The sequence below is a fragment of the Epinephelus fuscoguttatus genome, linkage group LG15 (assembly GCF_011397635.1).
Source record: "Epinephelus fuscoguttatus linkage group LG15, E.fuscoguttatus.final_Chr_v1".
Taxonomy (NCBI): Eukaryota; Metazoa; Chordata; class Actinopteri; order Perciformes; family Serranidae; genus Epinephelus; species Epinephelus fuscoguttatus.
The window spans coordinates 3,034,405-3,060,231 of NC_064766.1; the positions used below are offsets into that span (position 1 = coordinate 3,034,405).

A 25,827-nucleotide genomic window follows, 5' to 3' on the forward strand; every position below is an offset into this window, starting at 1 on the left:
ACAAGGTGTTGTTGCAGTTAATATGCATTTATGCTGCCTTTACATTAGCACCTACTTTCATCTCCTGTTTAAGGGTACACTACACTCCAATTAAACAAAACTGTATCTTTATGTGAAACAAATCATCTGCCACACTCCTGGACTAACAACATGTACATAAAGCTTATTTTTGTAGCAACAGATGAAGATGCCTGTAGATTATCCATGACATTGCCCAGTTCATTCTGCAATGGATTATTTCACAAGTCATCAGTTTTTTAAAATATGGACAGGAAATAGGATCCAGCCAATCTGGCCATAACATTATGTGCAAATGGAGATACTGTATGGAGTGTTCATGTTAATGTTGTTTTAAGTGTGGAATGACGTGTTTTCCTCCCCCACTGCAAATCAATTTCCTTGTAATAAAGCCAACTTACTTTTACACCAGATACGCCTCTTTTTTTTTTAAAATTGTTCCTGTTCGGGGAAGTCAGAGTGGGTCAAACACTACACTGATCAAATATTAAAGGTTTAAGGGTCCCTCCTGCCCCTTAGCAGGAGGTGGCATTGTCAGGCACTTTTAAGAGTAACCTTAGTACCAGGTACTACAGTAGTGTTACTGTTTTTACAGAATGTGTGCTCATATTCTCTGTAATTGTGTAAAAGGAGCTTGTGTTCCACTAGTGTGAGAGAAGTTGCTCTTTGTTTATCTGGTGTTGCTATGGTGAATCGGTGCATACAAAGGTTAACATATTCAGAGTTTATTCAACCAATTCAGATCAGCTGTTCTAGAACTGAATACTAGTTTCCCATATTCAGAGTTCATTGTTAGACTGAAAGTTTGTTGAACCTCTGGAATACCTCTCAGGGCTGTTATAATGCTGACTGTTGCTATTCCTCAACCAGGTATCTCAGACCATCACTGGGTCCTTCACTAAAGATGTGAATGGCAGATAAGATAAGAATAATAACAATAAGAATAACTTTATTTAATTCTCTGTCAGCTCATTTATTATTTGCAAAAGAATTAAAAAGCGTGATGGCTGTAGGTATGTAGGATCTTCTGTATCTCTCTGTCCTGCATCGAAGAGAGAGGAGCCGTCCACCACTGTTTTTTTGTTTCATCAAGGTGTTATGGAGCGGATGAACCTGGTTATTCATGATGGCCTTGAACATCTTCAGTGTGCATCTCTCCACCAGCTCCTCCAGTGTGTCCAACCACAACTTGAAGAGTTGTGTACATTTGTGTACACAGTTGTACCTGCAGTAAATCTCATATAGCTTTTTTAACCATTTCATAGCCCCACCTTTGTTTCTGCAGTCCTAATGCTGAAATATGATCTCTGTTAAATAAAATTGTTCTTCCTTAATGCCAGATTTATCATTTTCTGTGATGTAAGAGCCTTCATACATTTTCTTATAATTTTTTCTTGTTCTCACAGACACACAGTTGCTCTTATTGTCACATTCATCGTTTAAATACATAAAATGTCTAACTGAAAACCATCATTTATCATCATTGTCCAATATCAGGGAGTATGCACAAATAGCCTACATTAATCTCATGTAGCTATATAAGATGCATTGCACCAGATTACAGTTTAGTTGCTAATTTATCTGCAGTCCACGAAGCTAACACAAAGCTTTCCCTCCAAAACAAACCACACACAGAAAAACTTGTCTAATTACACTTTTAGTTGTCATCCAGCCACTCAATACACGTAACTGACATTGATGTATACACAGTAATTCAGTAAGAGTTGTAAATGTACCTGTGTACGGTTTATTTTAATATTTACCGTTCAAAAGCGAGCTCACTGCTGTCTGTCCCATAGAAGAACATGACTGCGGAGGCTGTGTTTGGAACTATTGAGGCTTACATGAACCACGTGACCGCTCTGGCGGCAACATCAAAGGCAATCGCCACTCTGTTCTTATCTATCGCTCTGGTTTCGGCGTCTGGTCTATTTTCTGCACGAGCCGCGAGCGAATGTGTCAAGCCGGGTGACGCAGACAACAGCTGGGAGCAGAACCGCTTGTCGACCAGGCTGGAGAAATGCGCGTCTGATGCCAACGCCCACGCGCAAAGAGGACAGCTGCGGTGGTGTTTTTTTTCTCCACAATCGAATATCAATTTTCACATACGAAGGTCCATTTTTTTTTTTTCAAATTCGAGTTTTAATTCGAATTTAGAATATTCGCTAACAGCCCTACACCCTTCCACCAAGTTTCATAAAAAAATGGGTCCCGTAGTTTTTCTGTAATCCTGTTGATGAACAAACCAACAAGAAAACCATACTGAAAACTAAACTTTCTTTGGTGGAGTTAGTAAGGACAGACAACTGATCTTTATTTTGGTTAGTTTTATTAGCCTAATGAATATAATCCCTTGTTTTTAGACCATTCATTTTACTCTTCAACAAAGAAACAGTAGCTCAGCTTCAGTGTTTTATGTTAGTAGACTTTCAGGTACAGAGAAAGTGTGAACATCTTACACACTGAAATAGGATGACTGTGTACCAGGTGGCACTCTTCCAAACACTGACAGCTACCACACAGAGTGAGGGTTTCAAATGTAGTGAGTCCATTTAGACTGGAGATTAGATGATATCTTGTGATGGACTCAGGAGGACTTTAAAACACAAGGGTTAAAGATACAACAATGAACAGCAGTGACACTAATAAGCATCCACATACAGAGCTTTCACAGCATGTTACAGGACCAATTACTTCATACTGTATATCTCCTGTTGAGTTTTTGCTCAGCACATTCCTTCTTTGTGAGTGTGAAACACTGATGTGTTGTGCTACATGTACAGCCAGAAGACAGTGGAAGCCAGCAGCAGGGATCTACAGCATGGTGACACACAACAGGAACACAACTGTTTTCATGCACAAAACCTGTGTTTGAACATTAACACACATGTGAATGATATAATGTGCAACTACATCACAAGGCTGGTGGGGGTAAAGTCTTGACATAGAGAACAGGTGGAAGACCATTATATGTGTATAAAGGCATCAGGTGGAGGGTCGATAATGGGAGCTTGGGCCTTTAAACTATAGTTATAAATCAACTGGGAGAACTGGTACATCACTGGTGCTACAGCTTGTAATGGTAAAAATACACACGACGCAGTCACAGTTTGGCTGTAGCAGCATGTCCATACCAGAGCACGTCCATTATAATCAACTGAAGCTGCTACACTGACCACGGAAGCTGCACTTGCTTGGCAGGCACTGCACTGCTCAACATTAATTTTACACAGCTGGTCTATTTATTTTTCTCTGCATGGCTCTGCAGCCCTCCAACAGGTAAAAACTACTGACAACTGTCTGTTTAAAAATGATAAAAATGAATACCTCATTATACCAGAAGCAATGCCAAGCAACAGAGCAACACTGTGTGTGTTTTTACATTTTACATTAAAATAAATTGATACATCCTGTTGTTACAACGATCCCGTTACTGAATCCAGTACCAGTTAATATAGCTTACATGCTTCCGAACCCTTCATAATCAACAGCATTATCACTTGCCAAAACTCAATACACGCACTGTGAAGCTGACACTACAGAGACAGTCAGTGCAGCAGGTAAAAAAAACAAAACACTCTGCTCCGCCTATGTGACACGCTGCGTCTGTGCCCCTAGTATTTTGGCTGTAATGGGTCACCTCATGGTGAGCTGAATTGTTACATGTCGGGATAGGTTGGACTGTGACAAGCTGGAGGTAGGACTGAGGGTGTGAATGCACACAGTGACATGGTATCTGGGCTCAGTATAAAATGCTGTTCATGTATTCATGCTAAATAAAAGCACCTGCTCAGGCAGCAAAAAAGTGTGTTCTGCCCTTTTTTGTTGGACTACTGGCTGTGGGGTCAAAGTTCTTCAGTGTTTAATGAGTGATAGAAGGTACATATCAACAGCAAAGGCCTGGACTCTGGTTTCTAGCATCCATTCAAAATATTACGAATATTTACTATTTTTGCAGAGGTTGACTATGCCAACCATCCCATGCTGAAAGTTTTCAGCAAATCTATCAATTTCCACTTCATGGACTGACTACTTTTTTATCTGATTAAATGTAAGTTTATAATTACTTCTAACAAGCAGTTTAAAGTCAGATTTCTAGATGATTCTGAATTGACGGAGTTTTTACTTTTGGTGACAGAATACAGAAAACAAAGATTTACATTCTGAAAAAAAAGTTGTCTTTTTAGGAAGAAATCCCTCCCTTTAAGATTAGCAGATTGTTCAGCATTGTTGACATAAATGCTTTAAAAATATATAACCACTGCACCGACAGTGAACACTGAAGAACAAGGACACCATGTCAGCTCAGGAAATGCTACTTGTTTTAAATAATGGCTCAACTTTGAAGTATGTAGCATATACTATGTCACAGGGGAAATATGGTAAAAATGAGGTTTCTACATCAACTAAAATGAGTTATCAGTTAATGAGGTTAAAGGAATACTTCACCTGCACGTTAGGATTTAAAACACGTCAGTACAACAGTCCCAGGCACAGCCGAGTAAAGTGCCTATCTTAGGGCGTGCTACTCATAGGTGAATGTTTGTTTCAAACAGGAAGGTGTTAGTGAAACACATGTGTTTGGGAAGTACTGACCATATGACTGGATAAAAAAAGACTTGGATTATACTGGCAAGTTGTGTGAGAGTTTGTAAATAGATGTTTTGCTATAGTTTTGTGATTAAATGTCCCCATTTACTTCAATTTATGAAAAATGTTGGCCGTTTTTGGATTCTCGGTTCACCATGGAGTCACGCAAGAAAATCAAAGTTTTCTTCACCAATGCCAGGTTATGTGGTGAGTAACTGAAATACAAATGGTCATTTTGCAGGTGAAATATTCCTTTAAAATCACCAGAAACAACCAAGTGAAATGAAATGTGTTGTTTCTGTGAGCTGTAGAGTTGTCACCACAAACTTTATCAAAGGACACGATTGCTGTGACAGACCCCACAGTAAATGACAGAAGTCTGCTTGTCATTTACAAACTAAGGGTACAAACACACACAGAGCAGTGAGCTGCAGAGCTCCTGCTCATTTTCAATGAGAGGAGCTTCACAGTTCAGATGAACACGCTGGGACCTCACAGGAAGGAAAACTATGGTGCAGTTAATCCCACCTGACATTTGGACATGTATTTATTATAAATGAATGTAAATTGAAGCTTAGCATTTTAAAAAAAATCCAATCAGATTTCATCCAATCTGTATCACTGAAAACTCAAACAGCACCAGCAGTGGACTAAGTGGTTTGGTGCATTTGGACCGACAGCTCAGTGTGGGAAGTATTGGTGCTCCTGTGTGTTTCTACTCAAAGTAAGGTCTGTGTTTCAACATGACCATCTTCTTCTTCTTCCTCTTCAGTCAAACCCCTGCTTCAGGAGGTCAGACTGCATGACATCAGCGGGGCTTTACAGGTCATAAAGGGTCTCCAGCACAGTGGCCAGAGACCAGGCCTGGGTCTCACAGCTGAATGGGCAGTACTGGCCATTCTCATTGGTCAGCTCTGGCAGACCTTTCCATGGAGACCTGAGAAGAAACAGGGTGGGTCAAAGGTGACAACACACCAACAACAAAATTATTTATTACACATCACTTAGTGGACCTTCCTGAATGGTACAGCACGTAACAAACTAGCCATTGTAAAGCGCTTCAATAATATTCCGAAAGAACACTAGCATGTTTTACATGAGCTCTTACTAATTCCTAAGTTAGAAACAGAAAACACTTTTACATGATCAGTTTTTAGATTTGACAAGCGATGAAAAGAAAGAACATGGGGTGAGAAATAATACCAGTCATTAAAATGGCCAATATCAGTGTAATTTTAAAAATGAAACTTGAATAGACAGACAGACCTCTCCAGGTGGGTATAATGTCGAGAGAGAACATTTTTCACCAGGGTGACCGTCTTTGCGTAGCTTTCTTCTCCCAGCTTCTTAGCAAAGTAGAGCTTAGCACGCAGGAAGTAGCCTACTGGCCACAGCCACTCCTACACACACACACACACACACACACACACACACACACACACACACACACACACACACAGAGTTAGTTATTATTGTGTTATTATGTTAGTTAGCAACATAGTGCTGCATCACCATTAAAAGGAAACATCCTGTCAACATCATTTCAGTCATAACTTAATAAACATGTTGGAGAAAATTCAAAATTCAAATGATGATGGGCTTTGCTCACTGTCTGTTGTGAATAAATCTTAAAAAAAAAAAAAAAAAAAAATCTCAGTTCAACCGTATCAGCCCCATTTGAAGCTTGATTGACGACTTCTTCACCCGAACAAAAAAGGCTTGAAGACTGTTTTAAACAAAGAGGTTACAAAGAGCTCTTTATAGGGTTCCCACACACTTTTACCAATGAATTTACAAAACTTTTCCATAACTTTTCTGTATTTTACCCCATTTCCATGACTTTACTTAAACGGGCTAGTTTAAAATAGGTAAGCCTATATAGCGATACAGCCATACACTTTTAAACATGCACTTTCCAGGCAATCGCAGATAAGTTAACTACTAGTGCTTGCTAACTTTTGCTAACTTTATTTGCTCAGTAGACATTCCTACTGCCAACTGGCTGCATATATATATATATATATATATATATATATATACAGTACAGGCCAAAAGTTTGGACACAACTTCTCATTCAATGCATTTTCTTTATTTTCATGACTATTTACATTGTAGATTCTCACTGAAGGCATCAAAACTATGAATGAACACATGTGGAGTTATGTACTTAACAAAAAAAGGTGAAATAACTGAAAACATGTTTTATATTCTAGTTTCTTCAAAATAGCCACCCATTGCTCTGATTACTGCTTTGCACACTCTTGGCATTCTCTCCATGAGCTTCAAGAGGTAGTCACCTGAAATGGTTTTCCAACAGTCTTGAAGGAGTTCCCAGAGGTGTTTAGCACTTGTTGGCCCCTTTGCCTTCACTCTGCGGTCCAGCTCACCCCAAACCATCTCGATTGGGTTCAGGTCCGGTGACGGTGGAGGCCAGGTCATCTGCCGCAGCACTCCATCACTCTCCTTCTTGGTCAAATAGCCCTTACACAGCCTGGAGGTGTGTTTGGGGTCATTGTCCTGTTGAAAAATAAATGATCGTCCAACTAAACGTAAACCGGATGGGATGGCATGTCGCTGCAGGATGCTGTGGTAGCCATGCTGGTTCAGTGTGCCTTCAATTTTGAATAAATCCCCAACAGTGTCACCAGCAAAACACCCCCACACCATCACACCTCCTCCTCCATGCTTCACAGTGGGAACCAGGCATGTGGAATCCATCCGTTCACCTTTTCGTCTCACAAAGACACGGTGGTTGGAACCAAAGATCTCAAATTTGGACTCATCAGACCAAAGCACAGATTTCCACTGGTCTAATGTCCATTCCTTGTGTTTCTTGGCCCAAACAAATCTCTTCTGCTTGTTGCCTCTCCTTAGCAGTGGTTTCCTAGCAGCTATTTGACCATGAAGGCCTGATTCGCGCAGTCTTCTCTTAACAGTTGTTCTAGAGATGGGTCTGCTGCTAGAACTCTGTGTGGCATTCATCTGGTCTCTGATCTGAGCTGCTGTTAACTTGCGATTTCTGAGGCTGGTGACTCGGATGAACTTATCCTCAGAAGCAGAGGTGACTCTTGGTCTTCCTTTCCTGGGTCGGTCCTCATGTGTGCCAGTTTCGTTGTAGCGCTTGATGGTTTTTGCAACTCCGCTTGGGGACACATTTAAAGTTTTTGCAATTTTCCGGACTGACTGACCTTCATTTCTTAAAGTAATGATGGCCACTCGTTTTTCTTTAGTTAGCTGATTGGTTCTTGCCATAATATGAATTTTAAAAGTTGTCCAATAGGGCTGTCGGCTGTGTATTAACCTGATTTCTGCACAACACAACTGATGGTCCCAACCCCATTGATAAAGCAAGAAATTCCACTAATTAACCCTGATAAGGCACACCTGTGAAGTGGAAACCATTTCAGGTGACTACCTCTTGAAGCTCATGGAGAGAATGCCAAGAGTGTGCAAAGCAGTAATCAGAGCAAAGGGTGGCTATTTTGAAGAAACTAGAATATAAAACATGTTTTCAGTTATTTCACCTTTTTTTGTTAAGTACATAACTCCACGTGTTCATTCATAGTTTTGATGCCTTCAGTGAGAATCTACAATGTAAATAGTCATGAAAATAAAGAAAACGCATTGAATGAGAAGGTGTATCCAAACTTTTGGCCTGTACTGTGTATATATATATATATAGATAGATAGATACACACACAACTGGACTATATGTGTCACATGTTGCTTGCGATGTTTCAGTGGTTACGTAGTACAGCACTAGATGTTAACTTAGTAATACAAGTAGCATATTTTGTGTAATGTTCAATACGTTTTGGATTATTATGAATATATTTCAAACAACAGCCAAAGCAATGCATATTAAAAACTTTGACAAAACATTCTGTGAATTCAAAACCATTCCAGGCCTACAAAGTAACTTGATAACCTCTAGGAATTGGAACCGTGGGAACCCTGTCTTTAGCAAAAATAATTCGTAATTGTTTGTTATTGTTTACTAGTGCACAGAAAATATAATTTGTTCTTTCAATATCTGGTTGTGTTAATGTGCTAACTGGCTAACTAGTGTCTTGAATCCGTCCTGTCAGTCTTCCATTTCTTTTTTCTTTTTTTTTTTTTTTTACTTTTTTAAAAAACAAATACAGACAATTGGATGCTGGTGTGTAAAGTTATTTTCTCTCATGTGGGCACAGAGCGTATGTGATAGTTGCCCGTCGGCTCTTGTCCTTGCAGAGTGTTCAAATGCAACTTTTGGGTGAGAGATAGGGGACATGAGGTGAAGCAATAGTTGTTCTTTGTCATCACTAGTTCTTTGATGTTGGTTTGGTGTGTCTGGGCCCTTAAGGCCAAAACACACTGGCAGCGTATGGCGCGTGTCAAAAAATATGGCCCTATTATTTTGAATGTACAACCCCACACCAACAGTGGCTACGTGGCACTTCACGCCACTGTCCTATTTCCAGCCCTGCCACACCCTGAATGAAATGTACTTTTCCCCCACTTGGTCTCTGTTTGTACATACCAGCTCCCGTAGCAGCTCTTTTTCTCTGCTCCTATGGCAGCTCGACTCCTCTTGTCACCATTGATACAGTGAGAACTCTGTTGCTGTCTTATGTGTGACAAAGACCGAATGAGGTAGAGAAATATCCTGAGCTAAATGATTTACAATCCTGTGCATTCTTTGCATCGTCATCTATTAACAAGCTGCAGTGCTACGCGTCCAGTGTGCGCTAGGGAGGGCACCTATGTGTTCAGCTGTAGACACATTCTTCCTGAAGCCATGTGACACAGCAACTCTTTAGTGCAGGGTGTGTCACACTCACTGGTCCTTGGTGATAGTTGAAGCCTTTTGCCAGGTTGTAGCTGTCATTGTCCAGAGAGTTGTCATAGACACCACAGTACACCATGTCACTGGGACAACACAAACACAATGTCAGTGTGAGACTGAATATATAATCCTCCCACTGCTGCCACTATATATCATAATCATAATCATTTCTTTTAAGCAGACATGATTACATTTAGAGTCAGCGATAAAAACAGGAAATCCATCATATGTCTTTAAAAGGATGTTTGTGCACTGAGAATATATGAAGGTTTTATTTACTCAGGGTCAAGTGTCTTCATTCCCAGTGGTCCCAGTAGTTTTTTCTCAGCGACCTCCAGAGCCTCCCAGGCTCTTTCCACTGTAAAGAGCTCTGGAGCCTTCAAACACAATCACAACTCAGTGAAAAGTTACACACAGTTAAAGATTATTCAGATACATGGCCCTGTGTTCTTACCACCACCATGGCAATAGTGAAGTTAGGTCTCAGCTGGTAGTCACACCAGGGGCTGGAGGCTCCATAGCTGTCCTTATAGATGCCTTTTTTGTGCACCAGATCAGGGCGCTGCTCATTGGGGTCATTGGGGTCGCCAGACACCCAGAAACCTGCTTCAAAGGACTGCTGGAGCTGCTGGTTCCACTGGGAGTACGAGATAAACATTTCTTTACCTAAAACACAATGAGAAGTGTTTATTACAGATGATGCTGAAGGTCACAATGAGTTCAGGAGGCTTTTCTTTGTCTGAAAATTCAGGCTAAACCTCAGTCAGTACGTTTACATGCAGCTTGAGAAAATCGAATCATTGGCTGAGTCTGACAGAAACTGGACTTTTAAATACATGCAAACAGTTTGGCCTGACTGAAATTGGATTATCCGCAGCTTGACTAACACACCTAGATAATTCAATTGAAAATCGAACTACTGCTGCATGTATCCACTTAGTCCGACTGGAGTCGGACTCTGCATTCTGTGCATGCACCACTTGTTCTTTGGCAGGCTTTCACCCAGAAGAAGAAGAAGGAGATGACGTAGCAGCAGTGCAGTAACTCACGGAAAATCAAACAAACAAAAACCATGGCGACCAATAAGCAGAGGACGCACTTCTGGACGGATTAGGAAACTACATTCATGCTCTGACAGCTAAAGGAGCAAACATTTTGAAGCTTATGGATGGTAGGAAAATGCAAAATACGGATTTATTTTAAAAAGCGGAACTAGTTCAATACGCACTATATTAAAAAGGACACAGCACCGCCTATCGAGGTGGAGGTGATCAGAATTTGGATTTTTCTCTTCTGCATGTATACTCAGACAAGTCGAGAAGTCCAACTTGACTGATTAGCTGAGCTATGAGCTTAGCTCAACTACTGTGTGCATGTAAACGTACTGAGTGTATCTATCAGTGTGTGTGTATATAATACCATTTCGGTGTACTTTGGCTCCATCATATGGGAACAGTCCTTGGGCGTGGAGCTCCACAACCCAGCGAACAGCTGACTTACTGAGACCCACTATCTCTACTGCTGCTCCATCTCTGGACACAAAACACATTAAGTTCAATTAATTGTGTGTTTAGTCTATGACCCACCAGAAAACAAAGAAAAACAAACCTTTACAATGATGTAAAACAGCAAATCCACACATTTGGTACTTTTGGTGGACTGATCAAACAATTCAATACAGGATCAAAATCTGATGCAAAGTACAGTGAGACATGCAACCTTAGCATTTCTAATTAGCTTTCCTAAAAAATGGTAAGGGATTTGTTCTGTGAAAACTTTCTGACAGCTGGATGTGAAGCAATGTGTGTGTGTGTGTGTGTGTGTGTGTGTGTGTGTGTGTGTGTGTGTGTGTGTGTTTGTGATCAGATTGTGTGTTACCTTGGAGTAGCAGGCATCCCTTTGTTCCTTGCTCTTTCACTCTCTCCCATTTTGTCCATCCATGTACCACAGTTAAAGCGGTTTCCTCCAGTCACAAAGCCTGTGGCTGGATCCACCTTAGCAAACACGTTGAACCCTGGGAAGGAGTAGAAGAGCTCTTAATACAGGGGCTGGGACTGAAGGATAGTTTGGAGAGCTGCTGCCGTTAACAAATCTATCACTGGGCTCTGTAGTGCCGGAGAAGGATTTGTTACAGTTATAGTTTTGATTTTTTGAAGTGGGTTTGTATGGGGTACTTATCCACAGTCAATATATTAGATACAGCAGATGTCTGTAAACATGCCCTCAGTTTGAAGAAGCAGGCTAGTGTTACTAACCCTTTAAACAAGAGCCTGACCAATACTGGATTTTTGGGGTCGATGCCAATACCGATCCCCCCCAAGTTTGAAACAGTTTTAATAAAGTAGTGAATTTAGAAATACATGAGTTCTGTTTATTGATTTTTATCGTGGTATTGAATGAGTATTGAGAATTGTGGAAATTCACTGGTACTGGTATCGACTACTGAAATTCTGGTATCATGACAAGCCTACTGGGTACAGATGTTCCTATACACTATCCCAGCCACTTGGTTGTGCCTCTCCATGTACACTGATCCTGTTTGCATCTTACATCCTGCCACTATGTGCTGGATCGTATCAGAGGCATCTTTGCACAGCCTGCACCTTGGGTCTGACCTGCTGGGGTAGACCCTGGCCTACAGTGGTGGAAAAAGTTTTCGGACACCCCATGCATTTGTGAAATATTGCATTAAGAATCACTCTTAGGTCTTCAAGTGCAATTTCTTTTAGTACAGTCACAGCCAAAATACTAAATAAATCCTAAAAAAGACATTAAAAACTTAAAATTGATTGGTTCCATAAAAATACATAAGAAATTTTGAGTATGGGGTCATTTTGGTACCAGTGATGAAGTCGTTCTATTTATTAAAAGACACAATTTTTGTTGCCAAGCTTCGTGTCTACATAAAGCCAGCACATTTGAAAGTTCTTCAGACACAAAAATGGCTAAAACAAGGAACCTTACGCAGGAAACACGCCTGAAGATAAAGATTCTCAGCCAGGAAGGGTACAGCTGCTGCCAGATAGCCAGGAAGTGCAGATGCAGTCCTTCAGCAGCTGGATACACTCTGCAGAAATACAGACGAACCAACAGCTTGGAAGACAAACCAAGATCTGGGTGTCCAAGGGTTTCTTCAGCAAGAAATGACCGCATCCTGATCCGCACGTGCAGGCAAAACCGTTGAATGACATCACAGGAGCTTCAGCAGCAGTGGTCAAACCAAACTGGTGTCCAGTGTTCCACCCGCACTGTACGTGGCCGACTTTTAGATCATGGCTTAAAGTCCTACAAGGCTATCAAGAAGCCCCTGATCAATGAGAGACAGAGGTTAGCCTGGCGTCGTTGGGCCCAGGCACACAAGAACTGGACAGCCAGGAATTGGAAGAAGATTTTGTGGTCAGATGAGTCCAGTTTCCAGCTTTATCTTCCTCCTATAATGTGAGGGTACACAGAAGGCCAGGTGAAGCATTATCTCCAGCATGTACAGTACCTACTGTCAAGCATGGTGGAGGCAGTATCATGGTTTGGGGATGCATGAGTGCTGCTGGTGTTGGTCATCTCACTGTCTGTAATGGCACATTGAACTCTACCAAGTACTGTACCATTCTCGAAACCCGCATGCTCCCTTTGCGTGTGCACTGTTCCGTCGAGGTAAAAACTGGATGTTTCAACAAGATAATGCCCCTTGCCACACATCCAAGGCCAGTAGAACTTGGCTGCAGGAGCACAGTATCCAGGTCTTAGAGTGGCCAGCTCAATCCCCGGACATGAGCCCCATTGAAAATCTGTGGTGGATTATCAAAAGCTCTGTTTCAAAGCAGAAACCAAAGAATTTACAAGAATTAAAAGCAGTAATTCAAGAACAATTGGACAAGATTACCCCTCAACAATGTGAAAGGCTCATGTGGAACATGCCAGCCAGGATTAAAGGTCTACTACGTGCCAATGGCAGGACTACTAAATATTAATTTGATGATGTGATGGTTTATTTATTTTTTGTTCAGTTTTGAACACATTCTCTGTTATTTGTTGACTTTGATACCGACAATGTTGAGAACTGACATATTGAAACAGTCAAGAATTTAGTTTTGTTAGTTTTTCTTGTAAACAATAAACAAAAAAATATAATTTGTATTTGTTTGTATCTGTCTAATGCAGCCACACCTTTTGAAACACAAAAAAGATTTTTCCACAAATATTTCATGATAACATTTGAGATTGTGTAAAATTTTAAGGGTGTCCGAAAACTTTTTTCCACCACTGTATATGGCTACCAGAGCATGTGAGCGGAGCGGAGCAGGTGAAAATTTCCGCTCCTCGCTCGCAGACCTGTCACTTTGCGCCGCTCATCCGCTCTGCTTGGTTCTGCGCATTCTTCACTCTGCTCCGCTCCACTCCATCATAAATTTTATCCTGCTCCACTCACTCACCACTCCACTCAAAAAAACTGTGTCGTACTACTGTAACCTGTAATCTTCTATTCACAAATAAAACATGAGCTTGGTAGATTCTCCGGGGAAGCCCTCTCCCCTCTCCCCGCAGTTAGGGAACGTTCTACACGGTACCGCTGTTGGCAGGGTGGAAATAAGTCAAAGTGTAGAGGAGACGGACCGGGTTAAGCGGCCGACCTCCGGGGAAGCCCTCTCGCCTCTCCCCGCAGTTAGGGACTGTTCTCCAAGGTACTGCTGCTTCTCTTCTCAGTTTCATTTCTTAAGTACACAGTAAACTCCATAGTTTTGAAAGAAAATAGTGTGAGTGTGCCCAGGTGCAAAGATGCATTCTGGGTGGGGCATGAGCGACCGGAGCGAAATTGGAGCAAGAGATAAGGCTCCGCTCCACCTTTTAAAAAAAAACAGCCGCTCCTCGCTCAACACAAAATCCTTCTGCTAACCCGCTCCGCTTCACTCACATGCTTTGATGGCTACCCAGCTGGGTACGTGATGACTGGCAGTGTGCACATGTTGATGGCTCGGACCTTGTTCTGATCATTCAGCTGACCTCTCAGGGCTTGCCTTACTTTCTGGAGGTATTTGGTTGTGGTTGACTTACTTTGCGGCCTCCTCATGATTTCCATTAGCCTGCAGGATCACAGGCCTACCTACCTATGTTGCCCTCTGGTAGGTCAACTCCCTCAGTTCTGATCATCTTGCCACTCTTTGATATCATCTGGCCACATTTGTCTCATCTGAATGACATCCCTATGTCCTTGCTGTAGATCCTAATGGTGTGGATCAGTGAGTCGATGTAGAGCAGATGGCTGATTGTTGTCCCACTTCGGAATTGGTATCCATAGCCAGTCTTCTTGATGATCTGACTGAGGGGATTCAGGCCTATACAGAACACCAGTAGTGACAGTGCATGCCCTTGGTATATGCCGCATTTGATGTTGACTTGGGCAATCGGCTTTGAGTTGGATAAAGGCCGTTAGTGTCCTGTTGATCTTATATAGTTCCAGACACTCCAGTATCCATGTGTGTGGCATTGAATCATAAGCTTTCTTGTAGTCAATCCAGGCAGTTCACATGTTGGTCTTCCTGCTCTTGCAGTCTTGCGATTGCTCTGTTGACCAGTAGCTGGTGCTTGGCTCCTCTGGTGTTACTGCCAATTCCTTTCTGTGCCTCACTCATGTATTGAACCATATACTTAGTTATCTTAGTAGCTATGATGCCTCACGGGAGCTTCCATGTTGTGCAGAGACAGGTTATCAGTGTGTAGATGGATGGGATGGTTCCCTTCTGGGGGTCTTTCATGATCAGGAGTGTCCTGACCTGTGTCAACCATTCTGGGTGGGTCCCATCCCTTAGCAGCTTTGTCATCTGTGCTGATAGGATTTTATGGAGTGCAGTTAGCTTCTTCAGCCAGTATAAATGAATCATATAAGGGCTCAGTGCTGTCCAGCGCTTCATCTTTGACACTCTTTCCTGGATGTCTGCCATTAAGATGGTTACTGGTTCTGGTTCAGGGAGGTTGCTGTGACCAGCTCTTAGGTCCACTATCCACTGAGCATTGGTATTGTGTGATGCTTCTCTTTCCCATATGCTTGTTATATTTCCTTGGTACCCCATTATTCACCATGTTCCCTCTGTGTAACTCTGTTAGTTGGCTAACTTCTCTCCGTGTTGCCTTTATCTTGGCCTCCAACCGTCTCTGCCAAGGAGGTTCTTATGTCCTTTGTCCTATGTTCCTGGTTCTTATGTATGTCCATGTCCATCTTGTATCCAAGCATCTCCAGGATTACTGTTGCTGTACTGTAAAACAGCTTGTTGGTCTCAGTGATGGTCCTTGTAGGGATGGTATCTAGGGCAGCATTCACATCTTCTAGCAGATCATCTGAAGGTTTGAAGGTACCCAATCTCAGACTGTGGGGGTGATGATGACATCCCCACGCTGACCTGTCGTCCTAGCTCCCCGTTGTCGTAGCATTGTTGAGGTATTTCATTGATCTTTAGTTGTGATAGTAGTTGGCGGTTATGGATGTTGGAACACTGTGCTACCAGATGTTTCTTAGTTAGTCTTGATTGTGGGTTTCCAAGTAAGTATCCAAAGGTCCCACATTCTCTGCATATATCCCCTCTCTCTAGGAGTGCTGGTATAGTAGCATTCCACCAATTCTGTGTTTTCCACCCTTGTCTATGTATGTCTTGCTCCAGTAAGACACTTGTCATCAGATTGCCCTGCTTCCCTAGCAACTGATGTGGACCTTGTTAAAACGGGCGGCATCGCAGCCGGTATGACTCTATCAGTATTATAATCGCTCATATCTGAGGTAGGCAGGTATAGCATTACTACTAATTGTACCTGGTAAACTTAAACACACACACACACACACACACACACACACACACACAGTCTGTCCTACCTTCATCTCTCATGTTCATGTCTATCTTGGGCCCAGCGTTTCTCTCTCTGAAGGAAATTCCCTCTAGATGGCGCTGCAGAGTCTCCTGGATCACATCATACAGAGGCTGCTCCTACACACACACACACACACACACACACACAAACACAAACACACACATACACACACAGAGGAATGTATGATATACTGTCAGTGGTGAAAGAATCCTTCTAGATCCTTCACTGCAGTTAGTGATTTCACACTGTGACAGTACTTCCCTGCATTCAAAACCTTCCAATAGTAAAAGTATTATCATCAAAGTATGTATAGTGCAATAAGATGTTCCATGCTGTCGGTGTTTTTCTCTATTCTATCTGATGTTTTTGGATGATTATTCCTGGTGCATTAAGGTGTATGTGTCATTTTACTGCTGTAGATTTTTAAGGCTGTGCTCATTTTAACTCCTTGATATACTGTTGGATAATTCAATCTACAGCAGTGCATCATATTCTGTTAGATCATCAAAGTCGTTTTCAGCTTTGTGACGATGATTTTTCTAGCTGATGGTTTTTAAAGAGTTTATTTAGCTGAGGAAGTAGGATCATTTTCTCAGCACATAAAGGTCTCCATCTTTCAGTTTATCACAAACATTGAACTGCAACACATCTGGAGATACATGGTTTTCAGTGGGCATAGTCTCGCTCACCAGACCTTTCTCGAAAGGTCTGGCTGGGCCGACTCTCACTTTAAGATTGGAGAAAAAAACGCCCCGGCTGCTTGTATTTCTTTCAACCAATCACAATCGTTCTTGGCGGTGCCACAGCAATGGTGCGCTTGCAAAAATATTGCCGGGGGGAAACAGGTTTTGGTGTAACATGCCCACAAAAATATCGCCTACAGGCCGTGAACCATGGCAGAAAAATGGCTACATCCCCGCAAGATCAAACACTGCAAAAGTTAGTAAAGGACATGTTGAAAACTGCAACCAAAGGTGGTAGGGCGGGACTTCAGCGGGTGGCTCGTTCCGCCCAATGAGAGACTGATCTTTGCAGCGAACTTCCACCCACTCAGACTACAGTGGGCAGGAAGAGGATGAAAAAGACATCTGAAAAGGACCTTAAGCTGTCAGATAAATGTAGTGCAGTAAAAAGTACAATACTGTTTACATCTGAGATGTAGTGGAGTAGAAGTATAACTGTACGTTCACACCAAAAGCTGCCAGAGCTGCAAAGGCGTCAGGTCTAATTAATTTTCAATGGATAGTGGCAACCAGAGGCGTTCTGAGTTGCAAAAGCGATAGGCAGTGACGTTTGGCGAATTGAGCTGCAAATGAAAGTTGAAGACTGGTTAACTTTATGCAAATTAGCTATGACGCATTTGAGCTGCAAATGACCAAGCACCAATCGGAATGTAGATGTCCATCGCTTGTGTTGAACCCAGAGAACATCCTCGGAAACTTTTAGTTCCAATCACACATTCGTTCCTACTTCAAAACAAGCAGCAAGCTGTCAAACTGATCTTACTGGAATTTGTTATTTACGTGACAATGCCTGAACACAACACAGGCTGTGTGTATTTAATGTTTAATGTCAGACCTATTTAGACTTTTTGTTCTGTTTTCATTGTCCAAACGTGAAAGTTTCTGTACTCAGGCAAATGCACGAAGTCACATTTCTGTGCTCCAGCCAGTAACCTGCTTTGTGGCTCCTTTAAATTGAAGCACAATCGAACATTCAGAATTTGACGTCATGAGAGACTTGAACTGCTTTCACTGCCACAAATATTTTACCAGCGGCGCTGCTAGAGCGAATTCAGCTATTTTGCAGCTCTGACAGCTTTTGGTGTGAACGTACAGTAAAGCAGCATAAAGTGGAAATATTTATATAAAGTCCACGTATTATTTGTACCTGAGTACAATACTTGAGTAAATGTACTCAAGTCCACAGCTGTATACTGTACATGTGAAGTTGCACATTAGGGTAATGGTAAATGGACCTGCATTTGTATAGCGCTTTTCTAGTCATGTAGTGACCACTCAAAGCGCTTTTTACACTACGAGTCACGTTCACCCATTCACACACACATTCATACACTGGTGGCCGAGGCTACCATACAAGGTGCCACCTGCTACTCAGTTTTAACACACTCACACACTGATGGAACAGCCATCGGGAGCAATTTGGGGTTCAGTATCTTGCTCAAGGATAATTCGACATGCAGCCTGGAGGAGCCCGGGATAGAACCGCTGATCTTTCGATTGGTGGACGACCCGCTCTACCTCTGAGCCACAGCCCATCAGTTGATGGTTGAGTATTTATTTGATTTAAATTTGTGTGTTTGTGTGTGTGTGTGTGTGTGTTTTGTACATACCACCTCTCCAGGTGTCTGGGGTTCACAGTCATCAGTAGGGTACATGCGTGTGACAGGGAAGTGAAGGATTTCATGCCCTTGAGGAACGTGGGTAACGTAGTCCTGAAAAAACAGGACATAGAAAGTACAAGTAAGTAATTAAGTACATCATACATCTACGAAAACACTAACCCTAACCCTAACCATTCCTTGTCTGGTTATTTTAATACATAAAAAAATACTTGTAAAATGTTGTAGCTTATTTTTTAAGCTCTAACTTAAACTGGGACAATCGCGTATATCAGGGTTGAAAAGACAGCTTTAAACCATTGTTGGTTTTTGAAACAAGGATCACGGAACTAACTTTTCCAAAATGCTGACACTACTATTGTCCTTCTTTCATGCTGACGGTTGTGTCTGGATCATGCAAGCTGCTCACTCACCATAATGAGTATCCCTGCAACCAAATCTCTCATTTTTTTCTCTTTATGATTTAAGTCCAAGTGATTAAAAAACAACATCTGACATTAATGTTGTTGGCTATCTTTAAAATGAGAAACCTCAGAAGAATTTATAGGACAAACACCCCAAGTTATTTGTAATATGACCAATGACTGAACATATAATCCGTCATAAGCTGTTGAACGACCTCATGTTCTTTATTTATACAAGTATGTTTGGTAGCCATGGTGGCTAATTATATCTGCTGCAGGGATTTTTCCACAGCTTAAAGTGGCTTTAATCTATTAATGTATATTAATATATCTTTTAATGTATAGTCAAATTAAGGTGTGTCATGTGATAAACTCAGAAAATTATCCCTAACTCTGCAGTTCCCCTCAGCTCTGTGGAGCATTTTAGCATCTTTTAGTTCTTTATCAGCAGCAGGTAGTTACTTTCAGTGAATTCTCTGATGAACCCACTGTACGCTTCCTATACAGCACCAGATGGCTGACAAAGTTGGCAACATAGTAAGCATTTGACAGCTTAATAGGAGAACCTGGTGAAGATCATCCATCCATCCATCCATCCATCCATCCATCCATTTTCTTGTGCTTTCAAGGACCAGTTTGTGGGGACAGCAGGCTGAGCAAAGTACTCCAGACATCCCCCTACCCGGCAACACTTTTCAGCTCCTCCTGGGGGATCCCAATGCTGTCCCAGGCCAGATGAGATAATAATCCCTACCACATGGTCTGGGTCTGCCCCGGGCCTCCTACCCTGTTGGACATGCCCGGAAAACCTCTAATGTAGATGCCCAGGAGGCGTCCTGATCAGATGCCCAAGCCACCTCAGCTGGCCCTTTCAACAAGAAGTAGCAGCAGCTCTACTCTAAGCTCCCTATGGATGTCCAAGCTCCTCAGCCTAACTCTAAGGCTGAGTCTTAAATGTATTTACATTCCTTTACCTTCCTCGTTCCATCTATCTTCCATTTACTTACTATATTACAGTGTCCTCCTACCTGGATGCACTGCAGCCACCACCACACGGCATCACGGCAGTTGTATCTGGCACAGCGACCCTCACCAAGCAGGTTGGGAATCAGACCATGACGCAGCGTTCCCGCAAAGGCCAGGATGATGTTACTATGAAGACCATGAGACAGAATGCTTAATTGTACTAATATAACCCAGAATACCACAACTACTAATACACTCATAAAGTCTCATCAGAAAGTACTTAGTTCTTACACACACATGCATACGTACCGGGCCTCGGTGTGTCTCCCAGTGAGCAGCATCAGTCCTCTCAGAGCAATGAAAGTGTCTCTGCCCCAACAACGGAAAATCCCGGAGGAGAAATGAGGGAGACCTAAAGAATATCATACAGTAAGTGTAACAGTTCAATCAGCCAATGACCGTCCACCAACACTATACTGTATACAGTACAGGCCAAAAGTTTGGACACACCTTCTCATTCAATGCGTTTTCTTTATTTTCATGACTATTTACACTGTAGATTCTCACTGAAGGCATCAAAACTATGAATGAACACATGTGGAGTTATGTACTTAACAAAAAAAGGTGAAATAACTGAAAACATGTTTTATATTCTAGTTTCTTCAAAATAGCCACCCTTTGCTCTGATTACTGCTTTGCACACTCTTGGCATTCTCTCCATGAGCTTCAAGAGACTTAGTCAACTTAGTCTTAATTTGATCCATAGAGACAGCATGAAGTGTCTGTTGCTAGGCTACCTGCAGCCAGTGAGACACAGCACTGCTCCTTCTGGCCTGTGATTGGACTGATGCGGTAGGGAACGTCCTCAATTTTTGTAGAAAGGGAAGGGAGGGCAGGGAAGCGTCCCACACCACACATCTGAACTGAACCTAGCGCCAGGTAACGAACGAAGCTGGAGCCGTTCTGGATGAAACTGTTTGGACAAAGAGAAGCAAAATTGATGCTCCAGCAAGACAGGACAATGCTTGTTCAAAACTTCACTTTGAGTTTCAGAGCTCAACAATGCAATTTCTATAATGGATCCTACCTGGACATGAGTTTGTGAGTCGCGTCCAGGGCTGTGGTGTAGGTTGACACCATAATAGCATCAAAGTAACATGGGATGAGGTAGCGTGGCATGTGTTTCAAGTAGTTAAACATGGCTCCCAACCACTGACCCACCTGCAGACATGCAATGTTACAATAGATAATTTTAAGGTCTGTAGACATATATCCATATTCTCCTATCCTGAATACTTATAACCTTCCAGTGACAATGGTGCAGAATCTGGCCACACAAAAAGCTTCAGTATTTCAGAGAATGATGCTCAAAGCTTGAAACACAACTGACAATTGAAAAATTCAACAGCAGGAAAAATGCTCCAGCTAAGATGAGACAGCAGCAAAAGTATGAGACTAAATAAAATATATTTACACACACAGACACACGAACAGTAACTATAAACTATAAGTAGGAGAGAAACAGTAAAAAATAAAATGGGTAGACAAGGGAGTTAAATGAAAAATGAAATAATTGCATCTGAACACAAACTGGATGGAATTGGCTTGTGGGTAAAGTGGCAAACACCAGTGTTTTTAAATATCATTTTTCAATTATTTGAGAACCAAAAAAAATACTTCCTTTCCCTTCACTGCACTGAAACCTCTGAAATTTCAGAGGCAGATAACTCCTTTCTTTTTGAATACTATGAGTAAATTGAATCCTTGAATATCCTTGGTTTATGGTATCTTCAGTGGCATTATGCACATCTTTTGTCTGCCTGTTTGTTTTGTTTTTGGTACTAAAAGTAAAACTTGTCTTCCTTGGTGTCAGGTACCATAGAAGTAGTATGAAGTTGCTGGGTTGTGGTGACCTTGATTTGATGAGTTGCTGCAGGTGATTGTGGACACACTTCCTACACATGCTGTGAACCATCATGCAATTTTAACTGTACTGTATCACTTTGTAAGTGTTATGTCTTGTGAAAGGTCTTTGAGACCAAGCGTTGACGTTTTTTAAATAAATCGATGCAAAGGTAAAGAATTGTGTACGGGAATAAAAAATTTTTATTGAGTTAACTTTTCTGAGGGAACTGATGCCCTGCACCACTATTTAAGCAGGAGATAAGGGTAAGGTAGACTTTATTTATCCCCGGGGGAAATTTATTTGTCACAGCAGCATAACTTAAAAGAGGATACAGGACAGATGAATAATAAATACCATAAAAAACATTAAAAAACTGTACTCTGCCTGATGGATAAAATAACATATTAAAGTGTAGTGAGTTAAAGTGCTACAGTGGATGGCTGTGATGTAATGTGACTGGCACTTGATAATGGCAGCAGAAACAACAGCATCAACAACCACAACAACAACAACAATACAAACTACATAGAACTGTTAAAAAGTCAAGTCAGATGTGTGTGTGTTGTCATTGACTCATTGATACCAGGAGAGACAAATAAAATAATGTCTTTTTGCAATTTGGGTGAAGCGGCCCTTTCAGGCTGTAAAAGCCTCACCTGTGCCAGTGGTCCCTCTCTGTGTATCAGTCTGTTGGAGACAAAGTCCATCAGCCAGTCCCCTTGTCTGAGGTTAGCACACACGGGGTGGCCCAGGTCATTGTTGGGACGGATATCAGCCAGCACTGCCATCAGACCTGCACAGACACAACAACAGCTACATTTACATTCCTGTCATGTTAGGCCTCTAATGTGAGAAATACCATGGTCAAATATCAGTGTGAGAACTCTGGTCAGCTGGCATGACGTTAGAGGGCTCTAGTTTCCCGGCGCAGCTCAGGGTGGCGCAGGGTGGCGAACCCCGCGCAGAGCTAGTTTCAAGCAGCGCAACCCGAGGCGCGCTCAGTTTGGTAGTTTGGCAGACCGAGGTGCGCCGAGATGGGTGTGGCGGCGCAGCAGGGGGAGGTGTCGACAGATCCAGCTTGGCGCAGTGACAGTTTCGTGCCAAAAGGCTACGCCGAAGGTGTGCTAAAAGCTCACCAACTGAAACCACGTCTACTGTCAGCGCAGGCGGAGCGCAGCCGGTGTAAGCCGAAGTTTGGCTGACCAGCGGACAGTGCGCACATGTCACCAAAACCTCACAGGCCGGTTTCCAGAATATCAGGCACATTAACGATGCAATAAATACCCAAAAAAACACTATTCAATGCAACTATCTGCAATCAGCACATAAATGTATCTCTATATCGACTGTCCCGTCACATCTGATGTCAGATCAAAGGGGACTGGCACCGTTTGGCACGTTTGGCACGCGTAATGGAAACCCAACCTGATTTGATTAATAAAACTAATGAGTTCACATCCCTCTCAGCCAGCCACAAACAGCCACAGCATCAGATAGGGAGTATATATTCAGCATCTGTCATCTTAGAAAAGTCAAAAGAAAAGAAACAGAGTGAGACTGCGAGAGAGAAAGAGAGAGCGCACGCACGCACGAGAGAAACGCAACATTGATTTACAATTGTGGTGACCTCCTCCCAGGCTACCTTTGCATCATCAGCCCGTGGAGGTCTGCTCGCAGTTCCATATATTTGGACACTGCGAGCTTGGACCTCCCGGACCAAAACATCAGTTTCCTCCTGGGAGGAGGCGTTTGGCCGTCTGACACTGCTGCTCTTTTCTGCCATGGCGAATTGAGTAAACTCTCATTACGCCTTGGCGCAGCGCATTTAAGGACGAGGAGAGGGGCTCATTTGATTGGTGTGATGTGTGTAAAACCCACTCCACGCCTCCTCTCCTCCCTCTTTCCGACTTGCGCCGGTAGGAGGGACGGAGGTGGGCTAGAGGAGTGGCTGCACCAGGGCGCACGGTGTGCCAAACTTACAAAATCCGCCTGGCCACACCCAGTTGGCGAAGCGCAAGTGCGCTGTGCCTCCGCCGCGCCCGGTCTGTGAAACTAGAGCCCAAAGTGCTTTAATGAATGGGATGAGGCAACATCTCCTCTATAAACCACAAAGACCATTGTGTCTTTTGTTATTCTTTTTGAAAATGTAAAGAAACTCCCTTGAACAACGTGGTGAGTAACTGTTGCTGGTTCACCTCCTGGGCACTGCCGTGGGGCCCTTGAACAAGGCACCCAACCCCCAACTGCTCAGAGCGCAGACTATGTGGCAGCCCCTTCTCTCTGACATCTCTCCACTAATGCAAATCGGTGTGTGTGTGTGTGTGTGTGTGTGTGTGTACTTCAGGCTGGTGGATATAATGAGTAACAACAACAGTGTAAAGACTGAGGGATAAATAAAGTGCCTCTTAAGATTGTTATAGTTATCTGTCCTTAGTTTGTTTCCGTATACTGTGTACTTAATGAACTGGTCTAACTGTTGTGTAACTACCTTGCAGTCCAGCATATTTGAGGCTCTCCCATCCTGGGATACTGTAACAGCCTCCACCATCTTCTTGTTCTTCTGAGTCGCAGCGGAACAGCAGGACATTCATGTCTGCTAACGTCAGCTTAGACATCAGCCTGTAAAACACACACAGCTTTAAAATCCACACTTCATATATGCGGCTTTATCAAAATTGATACAGCAGAACCAAACCAGGGATATTGTCTTTTTTATTCCATTTATTCTTCTTCCTTGCCAAAACCTATCATCTACATTACCCACAACTCAGTGGCTAATAATTTGGTCGGAGACTGGGGTGTGTTACACAAGTAGCAGCTATTCTTATTCATAAGTTTCTTCTTGGACTGCTTCCTTTTTTAAAAAAAGATATTTTGGGGGGCATTTTAGCCTTTAATCAATAGGACAGACGAGCGTGAAAGGGGGAGAGAGAGAGGGCGTGGCATGTAGCAAAGGGCCATGGGCTGGAGTCGAACCCGGGCCGCTGCGGCTACAGCCTTGCACATGGCAAGTTATTGTCTTTGCTCCCGGGACTTATTCCAGTAACTGTCCCTAAAGTACACACTGACCTGGGAAGAAGGGTGTTCAAGTATGCTACTCCGTCAGCTTGGAATCAGTTGCAAGATTACCTGAATCTTCTGGAGCTGGTCTTATTGTGGGGACTGTGCGCAACAGCTGTCTTTCAATGGTCATTTACACACTGTCCATAACAATAAGTCTGTCGGGTTCGGGCCGGGCTCGGTTATAATTGTCTCAAACTCAGGTCGGGCATGACAAAAATAATCGTGATTAGTGTACACAGGGATGTACGGACAGGCAACCCAAAAACATAATGCCTCAAACTATGGCCATTGCTGGTGCGGAGGTATAATAAAAAATAAAGTACAAAACTTTACTTTTACTTTTCTGAATAGTAGTCTTCAGACCTAACTGAAGTTGACTAAAATGACATCACTTGATGACATTTCTCAGATTGTGTGCAGCTCCCTCTTGAGATACTAAAGGCTTTATACCACTTGTTTCACATGTGCAGTAGTGATCAGATCCCCACAAAGTCTGTGGAGTTTCCTTTTGAAGTTGAGTAACTGTTCGACTCTCATCTATCATTATTTATTTCATTCTTAAAGAATGTTAAAATCTGTTCTTCCAGTAAAAGACAGAGAACCTGTCATGTATCATTAGGGCATGAGCAGCATGCACATGTGTACTTACTGCGCCAACGGTTTCTGCAGTGCTTCTGGTGGGTTGTCATCTGCCACACTGCCTCTCCTGTACTTTGGGCTGAACTGTGAAAGGTAATACCTCAACACCCCTGCCAACTTCTGGGCCTTGGGGTCCAAACTAACCCTGTGAAGAAGAGAGAGAATCACAGAAAATTGTGTGATTGTGACATTTTGT

General features: G+C 42.5%; 2 protein-coding genes across 4 annotated transcripts in view; both read right to left on the minus strand.

Moving 5' to 3' along the window:
* The window catches only part of LOC125902819 (uncharacterized), a 282,334-nt gene that overhangs the window by 96,205 nt on the left and 160,302 nt on the right, over window positions 1-25,827 (minus strand). The gene's annotated exons all lie outside the window — the stretch shown is intronic.
* Window positions 1,660-25,827, minus strand: part of agla (amylo-alpha-1, 6-glucosidase, 4-alpha-glucanotransferase a) — a 69,029-nt gene continuing 44,861 nt past the window's right edge. For both annotated transcript variants that reach the window (XM_049599368.1, XM_049599367.1), the window contains exons 20-35: window positions 25,642-25,776; window positions 24,418-24,548; window positions 22,586-22,722; window positions 21,111-21,244; window positions 20,821-20,996; window positions 20,333-20,435; window positions 20,086-20,209; window positions 18,645-18,746; window positions 16,296-16,407; window positions 11,315-11,450; window positions 10,856-10,968; window positions 9,891-10,102; window positions 9,716-9,813; window positions 9,432-9,519; window positions 5,875-6,008; window positions 1,660-5,545 (exon numbers count right to left, since the gene is read on the minus strand). In XM_049599368.1, coding sequence (XP_049455325.1) covers window positions 5,428-5,545; window positions 5,875-6,008; window positions 9,432-9,519; window positions 9,716-9,813; window positions 9,891-10,102; window positions 10,856-10,968; window positions 11,315-11,450; window positions 16,296-16,407; window positions 18,645-18,746; window positions 20,086-20,209; window positions 20,333-20,435; window positions 20,821-20,996; window positions 21,111-21,244; window positions 22,586-22,722; window positions 24,418-24,548; window positions 25,642-25,776 — 2,053 coding nt within the window. In that variant the 3' untranslated portion in view covers window positions 1,660-5,427. The remainder of the gene's footprint in view (window positions 5,546-5,874; window positions 6,009-9,431; window positions 9,520-9,715; window positions 9,814-9,890; window positions 10,103-10,855; window positions 10,969-11,314; window positions 11,451-16,295; window positions 16,408-18,644; window positions 18,747-20,085; window positions 20,210-20,332; window positions 20,436-20,820; window positions 20,997-21,110; window positions 21,245-22,585; window positions 22,723-24,417; window positions 24,549-25,641; window positions 25,777-25,827) is intronic.